This window comes from Impatiens glandulifera, chromosome 7 (assembly GCF_907164915.1).
Source record: "Impatiens glandulifera chromosome 7, dImpGla2.1, whole genome shotgun sequence".
Taxonomy (NCBI): Eukaryota; Viridiplantae; Streptophyta; class Magnoliopsida; order Ericales; family Balsaminaceae; genus Impatiens; species Impatiens glandulifera.
Genome location: NC_061868.1, coordinates 43,084,519 through 43,108,272, shown reverse-complemented (window position 1 = coordinate 43,108,272; position 23,754 = coordinate 43,084,519). Strand labels below are relative to the sequence as shown.

Below are 23,754 nucleotides of genomic sequence, written 5' to 3'. Positions count from 1 at the left end.
GACGGAGATCTATGAATGAGGAGGTAATGATTTGCCGTGTAGACTGACGACCAATAATGAGAAGAACATAACATTGTAGAGGAATCGCCTTCTACGTTCTTACTGCCTGACATCTCTCAGCAGAGTTTAACTTTTGTAAGATATTAGAAAAATAAACGGTTAAATGTCATACAAACAAATAAATAAATAGAATTGTTAGAAGGTCATATTTTCTTATTATTGCAAACTCCTTTAAATTCGAAAATAAAAATAATGTATGCATAAAGATCCTCTCTTTGTTAAATCCAACCAATTGTTTTATGGAATCCAATCCCAATGACCATTTTGAAAAGGCACAATGTATTTCTTCATATCGAGGGTGGATATCTCGAGGCGCTTCTTACCAAATAAGGCACAATGTATTTCTTCATATCGATATTCGATACATCAAGGTGTCCTCCCGATACATTTATGTATTTCACCCTACCAGCTTCGTCTAAACTCTGTAAACCAATCCAATCTTCTTTGTACAATGTTTTCTGCAGGATAAAGAGATGAAATATTGTTATTTGTTGAATAGACTTGATTAGTTGGGTCTTCTTAATAGGCCGACCCAATTCTCTATTTGTTAGGGTTTTTGTATTAGGGTTTGAAGGGACCGAGTGTTATATAAACTCGTGTTATAACCCTAGTTTGTCATATCATCTCAGTAAACAATCTTCACAATAACAATCTCTCTCTTCTAGGTGGATGTAGCCAAGTTCTATCTTGGTGAACCACGTTAAATCTCTGTCTTCTAGGTGGATGTTTATGTCATTCTCACGCGTTCCGTTATAACAAACTGGTATCAGAGCTTCAGGTTATTCGATTGTTTGTTCTTCAACTGAAATGGCAACAATGAACATTAAAATCGACAAGTTCACGGGGAGAAACAGTTTTAGCATATGGCAGATCAAGATGCGGGCTTTGCTGAAACAACAGGCCTATGGGGGGAACTGAAAGTGTCATCAGAAGCAGATATAACCGTTGAGATGACCATTCTAGAGGAGAAGGCGCATTCAACAATAATGTTGTGTCTTGAAGACGATGTTATCATCAAGGTCTCAGAGGAGGAGAAGACTACTAGGTTATGGTTGAAGTTAGAGAGTCTCTATATGACGAAGTCACTCACCAATAAGTTGCTTCTGAAGCAATGTTTGTTCACTCTACGAATGCAGGAAGATATGAAAATCAGAGAACACCAAGATCAATTAAATTCTATTATGTTAGAATTAAGAAATATTGATGTTAAGGTTGATGATGAAGATGTTGCATTAATCTTGTTAGTATCTTTGCCTCCATCATATGAAAATTTTATCCAGTCTTTTATTGTTGGGAAAGATACAGTAAGTCTGGAAGATGTCAGGTATGCCCTTCATTCAAGGGATCTACGTCATATGGTGTCTGATGCAATTACAGATAGTCAAGCTTTAGGGTTGTTTACCAGCGGAAGTAATGGGCGAGGGAAAGAGAAGAAACGCGATAAGTCGTTTACTTTAAAGGGTCATAAACCGACTAATATCTGCAATTACTGCAAAGAGAAAGGACATTGAAAGAATGAGTGCCCTTTGAAGAAAAATCCACAGAAATTTGATTCTGGTTCTACAGTTGTTGTAGAAGATAATATATTATCTGATGATGACATTGCTCTAGTGGTAGATGGTCATACCCATCAAACTGATGCATGGGTTCTTGATTATGGAGCTTCGTATCATATTTGTCCTCGAAGAGAGTGGTTTGAATCTTACCAATAGGTAGATGGTGGCAGTGTTTCTATGGCCAATAGTTCTGTTTGTAAGGCAATTGGGATTGGCTCATTCAAGATCAGGACACGCGGTGGTAGATTCTGTACACTAAATGAGGTTAGATATGTTCCACTTATTACTAAGAACTTGATATCTCTAAGTATGTTAGATAGTAAAGGATTTTGGTTCAACGGTGAAAGTGGAGTTCTGAATGTCTGCAAGGGTTCTAATGTTATTATAAAAGGTGTCAAGAATGCACTCTATATTTCTTGCAAGGTTCTATTGTCTCATGTTCTATTTCTGTTGCATCCTTAGAGATTCACAAGGATGATATGACTAAACTTTGGCATATGAGGCTTGGTCATATGAGTGAAAGGGGGATGCAGATTCTAGAAAATGAGGATCTTCTTGGAGGTCACACGACTAAACAAGTTATGACTAAACAAGTTTCCAAAGGCTATTCACACGACAAAAGACACACTTAATTATATCCATTCAGATTGTTGGGATCCAGCTAGCGTTGAATCTATTGGAGGTCAGAGATATTTCTTGACAATTATTGATGATTTCTCAAGGATGAATTGGTTATTTGTCATGAGAAATAAAGGAGAAGCCTTTAGATACTTCAAAGAATAGAAAACGTTGGTGAAAAATCAAATTGGAAAGAAAATAAAAAGGTTGCGAACTGACAATGGTTTGGAGTTTTGTTCATTTGATTTCAATCAGTTCTACAAAGATGCAGGGATTGCTCGACATCACACGGTAAGGCATATGCCACAGCAGAACGGTATAGTTGAAAGAATGAATCAGACATTACTGGAAAGAGCAAAGTGCATGCTCTTTAATGCAAAGCTTGATAAAAGTTTTTTGACAGCGGCGGTGACTACATCATGATATTTGATAAATCATGGGCCTCACACCAGGATTAATTGCAAAACACCTTACGAGGTATGGTTTGGAAAATCTGCTGATTATTCGGGTCTAAAAGTCTTTGGTTGTACAATTTATTATCATATCAGTGACGGTAAACTAAAGCCAAGAGTGAAGAAAGTAGTATTTATGGGCTATGGAGATGGTGTAAAAGGATACAAAATATGGTCTCCATCTGAAAAAAGAGTTATTCTGAGTAGAAACGTCATCTTTGATGAGAACTTTATACTTAATTCTATTGAGAAATCAGTAGCAGAAAGAAGTAGTGCTAACAAACAGGTGGAGTTAGTAACTACTTTACAAAAGGAAAAAGAACCCCATGTTGAGGGTCAGCTGCCAGAGTCTGAACAATTAGATTCTCAACCGTCTTAAGTTATTCATGAGAGTGTAGCTGAAGGTCGGTTAAGGAGGATTGGAGTTAGACCACCTCAGAGATACGGTTATGAATATATGGTTGGTTATGCACTACAGATTGCTAAGGATGAAGTGAATACGTCTGTACCATCCACTTACAAAGAAGTTGTATCTGGGTTTGAAGCTGCGCAGTGGCTCACAGCAATGAGAGATGAGATGGAATCACTTCACAAAAATCATACTTGGGAGTTAGTCTCTTTGCCTACAGGGAGAAAGGTATTACCTGAAAATGGGTTTTCAATAAAAAAGAAAGTATAACAGCTATTGAAGGAATCAAGTTTAAGGCTCGAGTTGTTGTAAGGGGGTTCAATCAGAAGGAGAGAGTAGACTATAACAAAATTTTCTCACCATTAGTCAAACATACTTCTTTTAGGGTGTTACTAGCAATAGTGACACATCATGATTTGGAGCTTGAACAACTTGATGTGAAAACAACCTTTCTACATGGAGAGCTAGAGGAAGCAATATGCATGACTCAGCCAGAAGATTTCCAAGTTCCAGAAAAGGAAAAATATGTTGAATGTTAAAGAAGTCTTTATACGGACTTAAATAGTCTCCAATGTAGTGGTATAAGAGGTTTGACAACTTTATGATGTCTCTTAACTACAAGAGGAGTGCATATGACTGTTGTGTGTACTACAACAAGTTAGAGGAAGACTCATTCATCTACCTAGTCATGTATGTAGATAACATGTTGGTAGAAGTAAAGAGCAAAATAGATGTTCAGAAACTAAAAGATTTTCTAAATGCTGAGTTTGAGATGAAAGATCTAGGAGCAGCTCAGAAAATTCTAGGAATGGAGATTCTTAGATATAGAGGGCGGAAGAAACTTTTCTTATCACAAAAAGGTTACATTGAGAAGGTGTTGTCAAGGTTTGGGATGTCATCAGCTAAACCTATAAATACACCTTGTGCTGCTAATATTCATCTTACTACTTTGTTTGCTCCTTAGACAGATGAAGAGAAAAAATATATGACTCGAGTTCCTTATTTTAGTGTAGTAGGGAGTTTGATGTATGCTATGGTTTGTACAAGACCAGATCTGGCACAGGTAGGGAGTGTTGTGAGCAGATTTTTGGTACAACTAAGGAAGGATCATTGGCAAGCTGTGAATAGGATATTCAAGTATCTACGGGGAACTTTTGATGTTGGTCTCATATATGGAGGTGATCCACAATGTCTGATTACTAAGTATTCAGATTCTGATTAAGCTGGAGATGTTGATAGTAGGAGGTCTATGACTGGTTATGTATTTACTCTTGGGGGCTTAGTTGTTAGTTGGAAAGCGACTCTACAACCTATTGTGATTTTTTTTACAACAGAAGTAGAGTACATTGCATTAACAGAAGCTGCTAAAGAGGGAATATGGCTGAAAGGACTAGTGAGTGCATCTGGGCCATCCGGCACCAGCGAGTGCATCTGGGCCATCCGGCACCGGCGAGTGCATCTGGGCCATCTGAGAGAATTCAAGTCATGGTGGAGATTTGTTGAATAGACTTGAATAGTTGGGCCTTCTTAATGGGCCGACCCAAATCTCTATTTGTTAGGATTTATGTATTAGGGTTTCAGGGAACCGAATGTTATATAAACTCGTGTTATAACCTTAGTTTGTCATATCATCTCTGTAAACAATCTTCTCAATAATAATCTCACTTCTGGGTGGACGTAGCCAAGTTCTATCTTGGTGAATCATGTTAAATCTCTGTCTATTTATTGTTTACATCATTCTCACGCGTTCCGTTATAACATTATTATTGTAATTATTGACTGCGCCAAAATTCAAACCCCTGTTATACTCACCTCTTGAGTAGGCAAAACCTTAAATAAAGTGGAAATACAATAGACTTTCACAGCAGTTAAAGATTACCATGGAAAACAACGAAATGGAGAGAATAAGTAGACACGTAAATGCCCAAAACAGTGCCAATATAAGGATGATTAACTTCGCCATCTTTTGAAGCAGGTACAAGTGAAGAATCGCGAGAAGTATATATCATTGATTCACACATTTTGCCAAACCTTTCCGCGATTGGGGATAGGCCGTGTTGCGTGTGAGAGGTTTTTTCAGTTTAGACACTATCAATAAATATCAAATTTGAAAAAAAAAAATTAAGATTTCTTATAAAAAAATATTTAATGATATTATACATATTGAAAGTCATGGGCAAAATGAAATTGTGTCAAACAATCTCTTACAAAAAAAAATATATATAATAATGTTTAAATCTAAATTATTGAGATGAAAAGATGTGGTTAATTTGAATCTTCGTGTGAGACAAAATAAATACAAGTCGTGTGAATCAGCTTAAATAAATAAACGGATACATTTTTTTTTTCTTTATTCATTTCTATCTCTAACTAATAAATAAAATATATAGTCTACATTAACCATTCAAGAATTAATAAATTTTAAAAATTAAAATAAGTAAATAACGACTTTAATTAAATTTTATTATATATATATATATATAACTCTAATTTGTATTAATTATTTTTATAATTTATATAATATACTTTACCACTTTTTAAAATTATATAAATATTTTTTATTATTCTTTTTATTTCTCTCTAACTAATAAATAAAACATTAATAATTCAAAAAATAATAAATTTTAAGAATATAAATTTAATTCAATTATATTCACATAATAAGTGTTCTTTAATAAAAAAAAAATAAAAATTATATATATATCAATAATTCTATTTATATTAATTATTTTTATAATTATATATTATATATACATTGATCATTTTTTAATTATTTTTCTATATTTGACACAAAAGGTAGATAATATTTTTATAATTAAAAAATAGTTAAAAATAAATTGTTTTTTTTATATTATTTATTTAAATTTTATATTTAACTAGAAATAATAAATAATATTTTTTATATTAAAAAATAGTTTTAGCTTATTAATAAACATGGAAATGTTATTTGTGAATTTTATAAAAAAAAATTAAAATTTCAAAATTTTGTAAGTTTACAAAATATATCATAAATAAATATATATATAATTTATGAACAAAATTCATAAATAATAAGTGATATGATGATTAGAGTGGTCACATTTTCCTTGAGATAATAAAGCCGCGTAACTAATAAAATATTAATTGTTAATAATCAAACAACTCTATCTTTTCATCTAACGGGAAGCATAAATTTGTAATTATATATTATTAAAAATAAAAGTATTGATAAATTAGATAAATAAATACAAAAATAATATTAGTAGAATATCATATTTTCTAATTATTATTATTGTACTCTTCATTAAATTGAAAAATAAAATAATGTATGCAAATAGAACATTTATTCCTTAAATTTAACCAATTGTTTAATGGAATCCAATCCCAAGGGAATGTATTTCTTCACATCTATAGTCGATATCTTGATGCGCTTCTTTCCAAATAAGGCACAATGTATTTCATCATATCGATATCCGTTATTTTGACATGCTTTCCTGTGACATTTATGAATTGAACTCTCCCTGCTTCGTCTAAACTCCTTAAACCAATCCAATCTTCCTTGTACAATTCTGTCTACAGTATAAAAATATCAATTATTATTATTATTGTTAGACCGTGCCATAATTCAAACCGTTATTATACTCACCTCTTGAACAGGCAAAACCTTTTTCCGCGACCGCGACCCATCTGAGAAATACCCGAACCATGCGGTTTCATTCGGAATCAAAACCTCATCATCCTCAAACTATTGATAACCAAAACAAGAAAACAGAAATCATGCCAATAAAACAGGATTCAGTATGCTCTTATAAACTGAAAAGTTGTGAAAAGAAAAGACAGTTCCACTCACCTTGATAAGCACAAGATTCTGCAAGCTGGCGAATCTTTTCTTGTAAACATCATTCTTCTGATCCTTGTATTCGTTATTCAGTCGAGGAAGAAACTTGCATCTTTTCATGTATTGATTAATAACCTAACAAAAATATATAAAGTTGCAAAATCGTATAGAAAGCCCGACCATTATATAGGCGAAATCTAGATATACTCACAGTTGGGTCTTTTATATAACCAGCCGGTGCAAAGTTTTCCTGCAATCAAATCATTTCTCAAATTTGTTGTTTTTTTATACAGGATTGGAGGAAAATCGTACCTGCACATATTTACTATATACTCCTAATTTTAAGAAATAGTGCACCAGATTGCAGATTTTTCGGGACTGCAGGACAAAAAAAAAACTAATAAGCAAACCATAATGGCATTTCATTCAATGTCCAAAAACAGTAACTTTCGAGGCAGCAAGGGAAGTAAACTTACACCACAATAAGGAAACGCACCTATCCCAGCATGTGGACCAGCCAGTGATATGTAATTATTCACCTGTTTTCATCGAGTTGTTGCAGAAATAAATTAAATGGAAATTTAATACATTTTAATGTTAATGAATCTTACTTGAGGGGCTCCTTCACAAAACTCAATAACAGCACGACTAATGATATTTCCCTGAAGGAAAAATCGTCAAATTTATCCAATAAGTACATATCACACATAAGTTACAAGGAATGAGATAACAATTTTCGGTTAATTTCATTGAACCTGGGAAATTCCAACTATGTTGTAGCCATGGCTGAGCTCACTAATATTTTTCACCTGTAAGTTGCAGAAAGGAAAGGGCTAAGGCAAAAACTATATATACTTTATAGCAACTCTACCAATTATTAGACAAACCAGGTAGGTCTACCACCTTCTCACAAGCAATTTCAGTCTGCAAGAAGTAAAACCGAAACAGATCTAGTTAAATTTGGAGAAGAAAATAGCTGAGTCTGGGATTTGCCATGACTAACAGTAACAGACAAACCTGTTGTTTGATTGGCACGAGCCACGAATCTCCAGTTTCACTATTTGAAGGAAACAAGTGATCAGTCTAATGAATATATAGGAAATAATAATACAATCGAGCGATCGAGCATATAAACTAGCTAGCTAGACAGAGATATTACATGCATTGTCCTTCGGAACCCGACCAATTGCTTAGAAGATTGGTAATACGTTGCACTGACTTGCTGTTGCAATTATGTGAAACACCTGCAATAATAAACCAAGAATTAATTATATATCAAAAACACAAACATGTCTTCAATTGTACTTAATTACTATGTTCAAACTGGAATAACATGTAAGAGAAACTAAAATTATGAGGTTTAAAGCATACAATAAATAGAAATACAATTATAGACTTTGATATCAATTAGCAATTGCGGAGAGTGTCCAAGATTACCATGGAAAACGACGAAAGGTAGAGAATACGCAGACGTAAATGCCAAAAACAGTGCCAATGTAAAAGGGATTAACTTCGCCATCTTCAAAACCAATCTTCTTGTTTGGTTCAGGAGCACAGAAAGCATGAAACTGAGGAAGCTCTTATAAGAGTAGAAGCAGCTACAAGTGAAGAACGTGACAAGTATATATATTCACATTAACGTGTTGCGTTAGAGAGAATTTTCTTTACTTTTTTTTCTAAAGTAATAATTTTATTTTAACTTTTTTTAAATCACTTTAAAGTAAGATAAACCGAACTAACCAACCAATAAACCGTTGTCGTAAAAATCTCTACCAAATATTATAAATGAATTTTAAAATTATATTTTAGTCCAGGGTTGATAAACAACGTTGAAAGATGTCTAGTTAGATTATATTGGTTCATCTATATACATAACCCAAATAATAAGAAACTTTTATAAATTATGCGTGAATAAATGTAAGAGAGGTTTTATATGATAGACTAATTTGTGTAACTATTTATTGAAAAAAAGAAAACTAATTACAAATCCAATTATTTTGTTTGATTTGTTGTTAAAAAGGGAACGGACACGAATTTTAGAAATGATGATCAACACAGTTAGAGGGTATGAAAAATAAACGATTCACCAACGGTTTGAAGTATTATTCGGATTATAAATTTTGAGACAAAAAATTTGATCCGGCTAAACAAGTTGTCGAACTGAACAAAACAAAACATAATATCAAGTCAAATTTGAACGATGGAAACAGAAACAATGCATCCTCTAAAGTCATATGAGGGCCAAGAAGAAATGACTTTTTGACTTCTCGTGTTGTATTCAACTCGTTTTAAAATCATCAAATTATTATTTTTAAATGGTTCATATATATTAAAAATTAAAAGAATCGTTTAAACACAATAACAAAAATGATATGAGAAATTAAAAGAAAATAAAAAAAATAGAATTAACCATTTTTCTCAATAGGTTATCGAGCTCGTAGGTCTTCAAGAAGAACGATACTCTTCAACCGACTTCACCAACTTTTCGAACGAATCTTATAAAATATCATAATAATAAAATTATGAATGACATGCATTAGAAGACTACGATTATTGAAAATTCAACGATTTTTCTCCACTTAGATATACTTAATAAGTCAGACATTTTTTTTTCCAGATCCTGTTTCGAATAGAAGAAGGATGATATTGACAAATGTGTTTGGGTTTAGAATTGATGATCTTCCATCAACATACCTTTGTATGTTATTGGGTGCTAAATTACGATCGAGGTGTATTGGGACCCGATTATCACTAAAATGGAATGTAAATTGTCTAGATGGAAAAGTAAAATAATCTCTAAAGGGGGTCGATTAATCATCATTAAAAGTTTGTTGTCATCTATGCACACATATATGATATCTTTATTCTTTCTTCTCAAGAGTGTGGCGGTGAAAAGTGAGAGAATAATATTACAATATATTATTAATATTATAAATTCATTTTTTCTCTCAACATATTATATATAATATATACTAACATTTTTTATCTCTTCATAATATATAAAAAATATATACTAACATTTTTTTTATCTTTTATCTTTTATTATATATAATATATTAATATTTCAATATTATATATAATATAATATAATATTGTTTACCATAATAGTGTTTTTCTATATAGATCTATGATCAATACATATTAAAAATATTTTTTTATATAGATCTATGAACAATATATATTAAAAATATTTTTCTATATAGATCTATGAACGCTATTAATATATATAATAGTGTTTTTCCATATAGATCTATGAACAATTAATATATATAACAGTGTTTTCCATATAGATCTATGAACTATCTATATAAGCACAAATTTCTCATAATACAAAAAATCAAATTTATTTAAAAGTATGAGCAATAACTATAGTAAAAATGAAAATATATTTTAATTTACCTGTAGGTTTCTTGTGAATGAATGATAGAAATAGTGTAGAGGAGAGATAACATAAAAAAATGTATTAACCTATTATGAATGAGTGAAAGTAATGATGAAGACGAAAGAAGAAGAAATAGTGAAGAAGGAAGAAGAAGAAGAAATGGTGAAGATAGAGGAAGAACAAGAAGAAAGAAAAATGGTGAAGATGAGGAAGAAGAAGAAGAAACGATGAAGACAGAAGAAAGAAGAAGAAAAAAAGATGAAGAGTCACTTATGAATACATTAGAAATTAGGGTTTTGTTTTATGACAATATAATATAATAATGTGGATTATGGGCCTTTGATATGGGCTTTGAAAATAGAGAAAAAAAAATTGTTTTAAATTTTAAGTTTTTTTTATATTAAATAAATAAATATATTATATATTATCAGGCTCGAAAAAGCTCGACAAGCCGTCGAGCAAGAATTATATGAGCTCGAGTTCGGCTCAAATATTAAACGAGCCGGCTCGAGCTCGGCTCGAACTCGATCAAAGTCAAGCTCAAGCCGAACTTTGATCGAGCGGCTCGCGAGAAGCTCACGAGCGGCTTGACTCATTTGCAGCCCTAATTGGGATCCGATTATCACTAAACTAGATTGTAAATTGTTGATATGGAAAAGTAAAATAATCTCAAAAAGGAGTCAGTTAATCATCATTAAGAGTGTGTTGTCATCTATGCTTACATATATGATGTCTTTATTCATTCTTTCCAAGAGTGTGACGGTGAAAATGGAGAAAATAATGTGTAAATTTTTTGGGATCCTCTAACTTGTTGTTTTATCATTTAGTTAGTTGGGATAAGGTTAAATATTTTAAAGATCAAGTAGGTTTGGATATTCGAGATCTTATTTCCTTTTATAAGGATCTTCTATCAAAATAGTGCTATAGATTTGTATCAGAACCGAATAGTCTTTGGGCATCGATGATTTAATGTAAGTATGGTTTTGATTGGTCTAGTTGGTTCACAAAAATGTCTAATTATCCAGCGGAATGTAGCATTTGGAGGGGAATTTATTCTATGTGGAAATTTTTTTATGAACAATTTAAATTCATTGTGGGGGATGGTTCTTCGATCAGGTTTTGGACGACAATTGGTGTAGTGTCAAAAGTCTAGATACTACGTATCTAGAGCTTGATTCCATTGTTATACGTAGAAATATCACAGTTAAGGACATGTTATCCTAAATCTAGTGGTTTCGCTAACCGAACTAAATATAGAAGGAGATTAAACATAATGGAGAGTTCGTCTCATAATAAAATTTTACTTTTGGTAGGACACAAACAAGTGTCCCCATCTAAACAAGACGTTATGCGAATACAAAAATATGAATAGTTTTCCTATAGGGCATTCCTACAAGTTTTTCTCTAAGAATAGTTCATATAATTTTTGTTGGGAGAAACTTTGGGAGTCAAAGATTTCATCTAAGATCTCGTTCTTTGGATGGAGCGTTATTCACGGTAAAATTCTTACAGATGATATGTGTGTGAAAAAATGTTGTATTATGGTTAGTCGTTATCATATGTGTCACAAGGAGGTTGAATCAGCAACTCACTTACTTTTGCAATGTCGAGGGTTGACTAGTATATGGAGTTTTTGTAGATTATCACTGAGATTAATTGGGTGATGCCTGAGTCTTTGAATAGTTGTTGAGAAATTTGGATTGATGCGATAAATGTGGCAGGACTACATAATTGAGTTATTATCCAAATTATTTTTTGATGAACTATCTAGTTAAAGAGAAATTGTCGAACTTTCACTGATCATAGTCGTCTGATACGTATCATTCATAATATTATTATTATGATGTTTTATGAGATTCATTTGAGAAAGTCGATAGAGTCCGTCAGGAAATTAATCATTGTTCTCGATGAATTGTGAGCTCAGTAACCTATTTAGTAACATTTTTTGTTTTTTGTTTTTTATTTTTATTTTTATTTATTTTTTCTTAATGTTATGCTTTTGTCGATTTACTTTGACGTTTTTCATCATTTTTAATATACATTAACTTTTTAAAATTTTTATTATATATTATATATCGTGACCATTTTTAAAATTATATATAACCATCTATTTAAAACTTAATTTATGATATATTTAAATAAAAATAAATTGATTTTTTTTATTATTGTCTACATTTTATATTCAACACAAAATGATAAATAATATTTTTTACATTTGAAAAAATAAATTTAGCTTAATAATAATAAAAAAATATTATTTGAGAATTTTATTAAAAGTCAAAATCAAAATTTATTAGTTTACAAAATATACAATATGCATATACAAATTTATAAATAAACTCATAATTGGTCTAATTGTTAAAGTGGTCACCTTTCACACTCAAAACAAGATTTTAAATCTTTACAAATGTAAATTTAAGTCAATTATACTTGTGATAACCAATGAGATGTTGATGGTTAAAAATATATGAATCATAGATCATAGTATAAACCTGTAAGGTCATGAGGTTAAATGTTGAGATGGGTGTTTTGAAAATTTTATAAAAGTTCCATTGCTCTCGACCTAAAAGATTGAAAATCTTAACACTCTCTTCTACAGTACATTTTATTATTAAATGAATCTTAAATTTGTAGGACGAGGTTATTAGTTTTTTCTTTAGCAATAAAACAACCTCTAGCTTTTAATCCTAACTGGAAGCATAAATTTGTAAGTATATATTATTAAAAATAAAAATATCAATTCTAAAGAGTTAAATGTCATATAAAGAAATTTTAAAATGTCATACTTTCTTATTATTGCACTCTTCCTTAAATTCAAAAATAAAAATAATGTATACAAATAGATAATCTCTTCCTTAAATTCAACCGCTTGTTTAATCAAATCCAATTCCAATGACCATTTTGGAAAGGCAATGTATTTCTTCATATGGATAGTTGATATCTCGATGCGCTTCTCTCCAAATAAGGCACAATGTATTGCATCATAATCGTTTCCGATAACTGGAGGTGCCGTCCCGATACATTTATGAATTGAACTCTACCGTCTTCATTTAAACTCCTTAAACCAATCCAATCTTCCTTGTACAATGTTGTCTACAGTATAAAGATATCAATTATTATTATTGTCATTATTGACGGTGCCAAAATTCAAACCGTTATTAGACTCACCTCTTGAGCAGGCAAAACCTTTTTCCGCGACCCATTTGAGAAATACCCGAACCATGAGGTTTCTTTTGGAATCAAAACCTCATCATCCTCAAACTATTAATAACCAAAACAAGAAAACAGGAATCATGCCAATAAAACAGGATTCAGTATGCTCTTATAAACTGAAAGTTGTGAAAAGAAAAGACAATTCCACTCACCATGATAAGCACAAGATTCTGCAAGCTGGCGAATCTTTTCTTGTAAACAGCATTCTTCTGATCCTTGTATTCGTTATTCAGTCGAGGAAGAAACTTGCATCCTTTCATGTATCGATTAATAGCCTAACAAAGTATATAAAGTTGCAAAATCGTATGATTATAAGAATCCCGACCATTATATAGGCAAAATCTAGATACTCACAGTTGGGATTTTTATATAACCAGCCGGTGCAAAGTTTTTCTGCAATCAAATCATTTCGCAAATTTATTTTTTGAAAAAAAGGAGATTCAGGATCGGAGGAAAATTGTACCTGCACATATTTACTATATACTCCTAATTTTATCACATAGTTCACCAGATTGCGGATTCTTCGGGACTGCAGGAAGAAAAAAAAAACTAATTATTATCGGGTAAGAAGCAAAACCACCATAAAGGATGCATCTCCCAAGAATGGCTTCTTCATTCAAATTCCAAAAACAGTAACTTTCGAGACAGCAAGGAAAGTAAACTTACACTAAAAAAAGGAAACGAACCTATCCCAGCATGTGGACCAGCCAGTGATACGAAATTATTCACCTATTTTCATCAAGTTGTTGCAGAAATCAAGTAAATGGAATTTAATACATTTTAATGCTAATGAATCTTACTTGAGGGGCTCCTTCACAAAACTCAATAACTGCACGACCAATGATACTTCCCTAAAGGAAAAATCGTCAAATTTATCCAATAAATACATTTCATCCATAAGTTACAAGAAATGAGATAACAATTTTCGATCAATTTCATTGAACAAACCTGGGAAAGTCCAACTATATTGTAGCCTTTACTGAGCTCACTAATATTTTTCACCTGTAAGTTGCAGGAAAGAAAGTAAAGGGCTAAGGGAAAAACTATACTTCATACCAACTCAATTATTAGACAAACCAGGTAGTTCTACAACCTTCTCACAAGCAATTTCAGTCTGCAAGAAGTAAAACCGAAACAGAAGTTAAATTTGGAGAGGAAAATAGCTGAGTCTGGGATTTGCCATGGCTAATAGACAAACCTGTTTTGTGATTGGCACGAGCCAGGAATCTCCAGTTTCTCTGTTTGAAGGAAACAAGTGATCAGTCAAATGAATAGGAAACAATACAATCGAGCATATAAACTAGACAGAGATATTACATGCAATGTCCTTTGGAACCCGACCATTTGCTTAGAAGATTTGTAAAATTTCCCACTCCACTGGTTGTGCATTTATGTGCAACTCCTGCAATAATAAACCAAGAATTATAAAAACACAATCATATCTTCAATTATACTTATATGTTCAAACTGGAATAACAAGTAAAAGAAACTAAAACTTAAATGAAGTATAAAAACAATAGACTTTCACATAAGTTAGCAATGGCGGAGAGTGTCCAAGATTACCATGAAAAACAACAAAAGGGAGAGAATACGCAGACGTAAATGCCCAAAACAATGCCAATGTAAGAATGATTAACTTCGCCATCTTCAGAAGCAGCTAATTACCAATCTTCTTGTTTGGTTTCAGGAGCAATGAAAGCATGAAACTGAGGAAGCTCTTACCAGAGCAGAAGAAGCTACAAGTGAAGAACGTGACATGTATATATTCACATTTTGCTTGAGAACATGTTGCGTAGGAGAGAATTTTTATTCCTTTCTTTCTATTTTTTTTTTAAAAATCACTTTAAAGTAAGGTAAACTGAACTAACCAATAAAATGTTGTCCGAAAAATCTCTAACGCTAAAAGTTGTTAAAAGATGTCTTGTTAGATTATAATGCACCATCGATATACATGACTCAAATAGTAAGAAACTCATATAAATCATGTAAGGATAAATGTAAGAGGGGTTTTATATGAATTAACAATTTGTGTAACTATTTATTGAAAAAAAAGAAAAATAATTACGGATCCAATATTATTTCCTTGGTTGTTAAGAGGGGACGAACATGAATTCAAGAAATGACGATCAACACGGTCAGAGGGTATGAAAAATAAACGATCCACCAACGGTTTGGAGTATTATTTAAATTTAAGAAACAATACACCCTCTGATGCTAGAAAAGTCATTTGAGGGCCAAGAAGAAATGTTTTTTGACTTCTCGTGTTCTATTCAATCTCGTTTTGACATTATCAAATTATTATTTTTAAATGATTCATTTATATTAAAAATGATAAAAATCGTTTAAGCACACAATAACAAAAAATGACACAAGAAAATAAAATAGAAAAGAAGAATATAATTATCCACTTTTCTCATTAGGTTATTAAGTTCGCAGGTATTTTAGAAGAATAGTACTCTCCAACCAACTTCACCGACCTTCAACATTTTTTTTTCCGACTAGATAACCATCAAAAAAAATTTAGATGATAACACAAATATATAAATCTGTCATATTAGCCGCATAAAAACTCGGACATCACCTAGTGAATCACAATAAACTCCTTAAAAGACTTTAGATACTAATCATCTCTCAACAATGCAAAAGTAAGTGAGTTATCGATTTAACATTTTGTGACACAAACAACTTATCATAATACAACTTTTTTATACATATATCATTCATAAGAATCTTATCGTGAATATTGCTCCATCCAAAAAATGAGATCATTGATCCTGAAAACTTCTCTCAACATAAACCATATGAACTCATCTTAGCGAAGAATTTGTAGTAATGCCCTACATTGAAACTGTCCATATTTTTCCAACACATAACGTCTTGTTCAGACAGAGACACTTGCTTGCAACCTACCAAAAGTAAACTTTATTATAATAAAAATTATCTAATGTTTAATTTAATTCGACTAACAAAATTATTAGATTATGATGAAACATATCTTTAGCAAACTCAGAATAAGTTGGAGCTAGACTTTTTTTTCTTACATCATTATATATAATTATATATATATATATATATATAACATTAACTTCTTTTTTTAAATTATTTATTTATTTAAATAAATTTAGTCTAACCTATACTATTACATTCATTTCAACTTAATGCATTCTAAATAAGAATATAAATTAAAATTATATATATATAATTATTCATAAACTCTTTTCTTTATAAATATTTAATAAAACATTTCTAGACTTTGACATGAAAATAAAAATAGCTTTGATGCCTTCTTAGTAAAAAACAAATAATAAGTAGTTTTTTTATGGGAACAAATATTGTATAAAAAAAGAAGATAATATATAAGATAAAATAATATTAGAATGAATTAATTATTATTTCTTTTTAACTTCTTTTTCTTTAATTTTATTTTCTCAAGCACTATTTCTTTTCTATCTTTTTCTATGACCTCTTTCTCTTTTCACTTTTCTTTAAAATAAACTTTCTTAGAAAAGTAAAATATTGTAAAATCTCTCTTTCAATATGAAGCTCAAATGTGAAACTCTCATTAATTTGAAGATCTAATGTGAAACTCTAATTTGACGATCTAATGTGGAGTTCTCATTTGAAGTGTTTCACATTAGAGTATATACGCTCTTACTTGAGGCACTTCACATGAAAGCCGTTTGTACGCTCTCATTTGAAGCTGTCATGTGAAATGCTTCACATGAGAGAGTGGTTGTACACTCTAATGCGAAGCTCTAATCCACATCAGAGAGCTGCTGTACGCTCTCATTTGAAACTCACATTAGAGCATAATATTGAGATATTATATATTTAGGAAATACTTTATTTAAAATATAGAATATTATGATAGATATTATATATTTAGAAAATACTTTATTTAAAGTATAAAATTTTATTATAGTTTTATATTTTTGCTAATTAAGGACGTTTCCTAAAATTTATGTGTATACATCGATTGGGTCATTATCCCATTAACAAATATAAATAATAACATATTTCTATTATTTTGTTTCTTGTTCTCACTATCTCTCTTTAAATCTTAACTTTATTTTTGTTTGTGATCGATTTTGGAATAAAGTGCATTTAATCTTCCATATAAATTTTAACATTGTATCAGAGCAAGATTAAAAAAAACCAACACATTCAACTTAATTTAATGACTTACTTGATGGATTAGAAGAACTTCGTAAGCTTAACTTCATCAACGAATATCAATCATCAAACAAATCGATAAAAAACTACAAATGATTACAATATGTTTAAAGAATGATTCAAAAGATTGAAAGAAAAAAAAGTTGGTGGAGAATCCAAGTGAGTCTTCTAACTATGATTAATATTTTTTTTCTTTTGAATAGAGTATGAACAAATTAAATGTTTTAACCAAAACAACATAATAAAACTAATAGATTTGAAGTTAGTAACTCAAACATATTTGAAAATGAAATAATTTTTACTTAGATAAATAAATCAAATAGAATCATTCATTAAGTTAGAAATATAAATTGTTTTGATTTGATCTATATGAATTTTTATAGGCATTCAAAAATAACATTATTTAACCTATGTTTTATATATGTTGATGATTATTCTAGATTTATATTAATTTTTATTTTTAAGAAAATCTAAATTTGTGTTGTTGTAGTTAAAAATTAATTTTACTTCAATATTAAAATAATAAAAAATAATAATAGAACTTCATTGTAAAAAAGTTTTTGATCTTATATATGTATATATATATATATATATATATATGTATATATATATGTGTATATATATGTGTATATATATATGTGTATATATATATATATATATATCTATATATGTATATGTATATATATATATATATATATATATATATATATATATATATATTTATATATATATATATATATATATATATATATATATAAATATATATATATATATATATATATATATAAAAAAAAGCCTACAAGGCCTTATAAAAATGATTTATTAACTAAAATAACTATACTAGATAATTACTCAAGATGTATATTAATATTTCTCCAAAAAAATAAGTGTTTTTTTTATAAAATTTTAAAAACAAATTCAACACTCATCAAAAATCAATATGAATGGAGTTTTAAAATAATTAGAAATTATAATTGGACATAATTTATTAATTTTAAGTATATACAATCTTTAATTAATGGAGAATTATTCACCAAAGAATATGTGTTTACAACTCACAACAACACGGGTTGTAAAAATAAAAATAAAAACTGACATTTAACCGATGTAGCTAAATGTTTCTTAAATCATTTAAATAAACCAATAATTTTTTTTGTCATTATCACTTCTTATTGTAATATTTTTAATAAACATATTGCAATAGAAGTTTTAAACTAGAAAACTCCTCGTACTGAACAAGTATGAAACTAATTATAAAATTCTCAATATTTTTGAATTTTATGTTATATGTCTAACAATAATTAAAAAAAATGAAATTTGAACATAGAGGAATCAAATGCATTTGTAGGATATCCTTAAAAAAATATGATATATATTATATCAAATTTATTCAAATAAAATAATTGAATAGGTGACATTTCATTAAAATATTTTACCATTTAACGAATAATAAAAAAGCAACACTTTGGAGGATGTGCGAGGTAAGATTTCTGAAGTACTTAGGCGAGGCAAGATTGGCGCATTCCCCAACAAGGACGTTGGGTTCTTCTAGTGAGGGTGGTCTGTTACAACCTTAAATATACGGCCTCGGTCTTGGCTTGATTGTGGATGGCCAGGACCGAGAGGTGCCTAAAAAGAGTCGCGGGTGTGCGATAGGGCACCAGAAATGAGAAGTGCGGAGACAACCAACCTTCTATCGGGGCATGATTGCTGAATGTCAAGACCGAGAGAAGGGTGCCGAAAATGGGTCGTGTGTGTGCGACATAGGCACAAGGTTGGAGTCAAGGGTTTGTCGTGGTATGATTGCGGAATTCCAAAACTGAATGAATGCCTAGGAGGAGTCGCGTGCGTGCGATGTGGGCATAAGAGTGACAATGTCTAGCGCATTGAAAGAATGCATGCATGGAGTGCGGGAAAAAAACGGAGCCGACTGGTGACGGTTAGATGAGGACCGGTGGCGACCAGATGGTAGACTCGGAAATGTAGGCATGATGGGTTGAGGACCGGAAATGTCAGCATAATGGGTAGATGTGGCGGAAAAAGTCAGCAGCAGTTGGGTCCGATGGAAAACGTGGGTTTAGTGGACGGTCACAGACCACTACTTGCAGTTATACCCACGTTGAGCAGCTTGAGGCGCATCTAGACCGAGGAAGAACGTGACAATGTAAGAATGATTAACTTCGCCATCTTCAGAAGTAGCTAATTACCAAATTCTTCTTGTTTGGTTTCAGGAGCAATGAAAGCATGAAACTGAGGAAGCTCTTACCAGAGCAGAAGAAGCTACAAGTGAAGAACGTGACATGTATATATTCACATTTTGCTTGAGAACATGTTGCGTAGGAGAGAATTTTTATTCCTTTTTTTCTATTTTTTTTTAAATCACTTTAAAGTAAGGTAAACTGAACTAACCAATAAAATGTTGTTCGAAAAATCTCTAACGCTAAAAGTTGTTAAAAGATGTCTTGTTAGATTATAATGCACCATCGATATACATGACTCAAATAGTAAGAAACTCATATAAATCATGTAAGGATAAATGTAAGAGGGGTTTTATATGAATGAACGATTTGTGTAACTATTTATTGAAAAAAAAGAAAAATAATTACGGATCCAATATTATTTCCTTGGTTGTTAAGAGGGGACGAACATGAATTCAAGAAATGACGATCAACACGGTCAGAGGGTATGAAAAATAAACGATCCACCAACGGTTTGGAGTATTATTTAAATTTAAGAAACAATACACCCTCTGATGCTAGAAAAGTCATTTGAGGGCCAAGAAGAAATGCTTTTTGACTTCTCGTGTTCTATTCAATCTCGTTTTGACATCATCAAATTATTATTTTTAAATGATTCATTTATATTAAAAATGATAAAAATCGTTTAAGCACACAATAAAAAAAAATGACAAAAGAAAATAAAATAAAAAAGAAGAATATAATTATCCACTTTTCTCATTAGGATATTAAGTTCGCAGGTATTTTAGAAGAACAATACTCTCCAACCAACTTCACCGACCTTCAACAATTTTTTTTCCAACTAGATAACCATCAAAAAAAAATTTAGATGATAACACAAATATATAAATCTGTCATATTAGCCGTATAAAAACTCGGGCATCACCTAGTGAATCACAATAAACTCCATAAAAGACTTTAGATACTAATCATCTCTCAACAATGCAAAAGTAAGTGAGTTATTGATTTAACATTTTGTGACACAAACGACTTATCATAATACAACTTTTTTATACATATATCATTCATAAAAATCTTATCGTGAATATTGCTCCATCCAAAAAATGAGATCATTGATTCTGAAAACTTCTCTCAACATAAACCATATGAACTCATCTTAGCGAAGAATTTGTAGTAATGTCCTACATTGAAACTGTCCATATTTTTCCAACACATAACGTCTTATTCAGACAGAGACACTTGCTTGCAACCTACCAAAAGTAAACTTTATTATAATAAAAATTCTCTAATGTTTAATTTAATTCGACTAACAAAATCATTAGATTATGATGAAACATATCTTTACCAAACTCAGAATAAGTTGGAGCTAGACTTTTTTTTCTTACATCATTATATATATATAAATATATAACATTTACTTCTTTTTTTAAATTTTTTATTTATTTAAATAAATTTAGCCTAACCTATAATATTACATTCATTTCAACTTAATGCATTCTAAATAAGAATATAAATTAAAAATATATATATATATATATAATTATTCATAAGCTCTTTTCTTTATAAATATTTAATAAAACATTTCTAGACTTTGACATGAAAATAAAAATAGTTTTGATGCCTTCTTAGTAAAAAAACAAATAATAAGTAGTTTTTTTATGGGAACAAATATTGTATAAAAAAAGAAGATAATATATAAGATAAAATAATATTAGAATGAATTAATTATTATTTCTTTTTAACTTCTTTTTCTTTAATTTTATTTTCTCAAGCACTATTTCTTTTTTATCTTTTTCTTTGACCTCTTTCTCTTTTCACTTTTCTTTAAAATAAACTTTCTTAGAAAAGTAAAATATTGTAAAATCTCTCTTTCAATATGAAGCTCAAATGTGAAATTCTAATTTGAAGATCTAATGTGAAACTCTAATTTGACGATCTAATGTGGAGTTCTCATTTGAAGTGTTTCACATTAGAGTATATACGCTCTTACTTGAGGCACTTCACATGAAAGCCGTTTGTACGCTCTCATTTGAAGCTGTCATGTGAAATGCTTCACATGAGAGAGTGGTTGTACACTCTAATGCGAAGCTCTAATCCACATCAGAGAGCTGCTGTACGTTCTCATTTGAAACTCACGTTAGAGCATAATATTGAGATATTATATATTTAGGAAATACTTTACTTAAAATATAGAATATTATGATAGATATTGAAATATTATATATTTAGAAAATACTTTATTTAAAGTATAAAATTTTATTATAGTTTTATATTTTTGCTAATTAAGGACGTTTCCTAAAATTTATGTGTATACATCGATTGGGTCATTATTCCATCAACAAATATAAATAATAACATATTTCTATTATTTTGTTTCTTGTTCTCACTATCTCTTTAAATCTTAACTTTATTTTTGTTTGTGATCGATTTTGGATTAAGGTGCATTTAATCTTCCATATAAATTTTAACATTGTATCAGAGCAAGATTAAAAAAAAACCAACACATTCAACTTAATTTAATGACTTACTTGATGTTGATGGATTAGAAAAACTTCGTAAGCTTAACTTCATCAATGAATATCAATCATAAAACAAATCGATAAAAAACTACAAATGATTACAATATGTTTAAAGAATGATTCAAAAGATTGAAAGAAAAAAAAGTTGGTGGAGAATCCAAGTGAGTCTTCTAACTATGATTAATATATATTTTTTTTTCTTTTGAATAGAGTATGAACAAATTAAATGTTTTAACCAAAACAACATAATGAAACTAATAGATTTGAAGTTAGTAACTCAAACATATTTGAAAATAAAATAATTTTTACTTGACAAATAAATCAAATAGAATCATTCATTAAGTTAGAAATATAAATTGTTTTGGTTTGATCTATATGAATTTTTATAGGCATTCAAAAATAACATTATTTAACCTATGTTTTATATATGTTGATGATTATTCTAGATTTATATTAATTTTTATTTTTAAGAAAATCTAAATTTGTGTTATTGTAGTTAAAAATTAATTTTACTTCAATATTAAAATAATAAAAAATGATAATAGAACTTCATTGTAAAAAAGTTGTTGATCTCATATATATATATATATATATATATATATATATATATATATATATATATATATATATATATATATATATATATATATATAAAAGCCTACAAGGCCTTATAAAAATGATTTATTAACTAATATATCTTTTATGTTAACTATACTAGATAATTACTCAAGATGTATATTAATATTTCTCCAAAAAAAAAAAAACAAGTGTTTTTTTTATAAAATTTTAAAAACAAATTCAACACTCATCAAAAATCAATATGAATGGAGTTTTAAAATAATTAGAAATTATAATTGGACATAATTTATTAATTTTAAGTATATACAATCTTTAATTAATGGAGAATTATTTACCAAAGAATATGTGTTTACAACTCACAACAACACGGGTTGTAAAAATAAAAATAAAAACTGACATTTAACCGATGTAGCTAAATGTTTCTTAAATCATTTGAATAAACCAATAATTTTTTTTTGTCATTATCACTTCTTATTATAATATTTTTAATAAACATATTGCAATAGAAGTTTAAACTAGAAAACTCCTCATACTGAACAAGTATGAAACTAATTATAAAATTCTCTATATTTTTGAATTTTATGTTATATGTCTAACAATAATTAAAAAAAATGAAATTTGAACATAGAGGAATCAAATGCATTTGTAGGATATCCTTAAAAAAATATGATATATATTATATCAAATTTATTCAAATAAAATAATTGAATAGGTGACATTTCATTAAAATATTTTCCCATTTAACGAATAATAAAAAAGCAACACTTTGGAGGATGTG

General features: G+C 29.7%; 2 protein-coding genes across 2 annotated transcripts in view; both read right to left on the bottom strand.

The window, feature by feature from the left end:
- Positions 1-347: 347 nt before the first annotated feature.
- LOC124909983 (palmitoyl-protein thioesterase 1-like) lies at positions 348-8,431 on the bottom strand. The gene is made up of 12 exons (XM_047450609.1): positions 8,350-8,431; positions 8,072-8,156; positions 7,930-7,969; positions 7,816-7,836; positions 7,668-7,721; positions 7,524-7,574; positions 7,389-7,451; positions 7,225-7,290; positions 7,124-7,162; positions 6,925-7,047; positions 6,721-6,819; positions 348-518 (listed from the first exon to the last, which is right to left on the bottom strand). The coding sequence occupies exons 1-12, from the start codon at positions 8,429-8,431 to the stop codon at positions 348-350; spliced, it is 894 nt and encodes a 297-aa protein (XP_047306565.1).
- Positions 8,432-13,103: 4,672 nt separating this feature from the next.
- Positions 13,104-23,754, bottom strand: part of LOC124944604 (palmitoyl-protein thioesterase 1-like) — a 42,745-nt gene continuing 32,094 nt past the window's right edge. Inside the window, exons 8-12 of the mRNA XM_047484903.1 lie at positions 13,971-14,036; positions 13,862-13,900; positions 13,660-13,782; positions 13,463-13,555; positions 13,104-13,387 (exon numbers count right to left, since the gene is read on the bottom strand). Coding sequence (XP_047340859.1) covers positions 13,217-13,387; positions 13,463-13,555; positions 13,660-13,782; positions 13,862-13,900; positions 13,971-14,036 — 492 coding nt within the window. The 3' untranslated portion in view covers positions 13,104-13,216. The remainder of the gene's footprint in view (positions 13,388-13,462; positions 13,556-13,659; positions 13,783-13,861; positions 13,901-13,970; positions 14,037-23,754) is intronic.

Bases quoted from the DNA above. Each gene is read 5' to 3' on its own strand.
- LOC124909983 (XM_047450609.1), bottom strand. From the start codon at position 8,431: ATGGCGAAGTTAATCCCTTTTACATTGGCACTGTTTTTGGCATTTACG. The intron at 7,163-7,224 runs GTACGATTTTCC...ATTTGATTGCAG, and splicing joins TATATAGTAAATATGTGCAG to GAAAACTTTGCACCGGCTGG. The intron at 6,820-6,924 runs GTGAGTGGAACT...GGTTATCAATAG, and splicing joins AGAATCTTGTGCTTATCAAG to TTTGAGGATGATGAGGTTTT.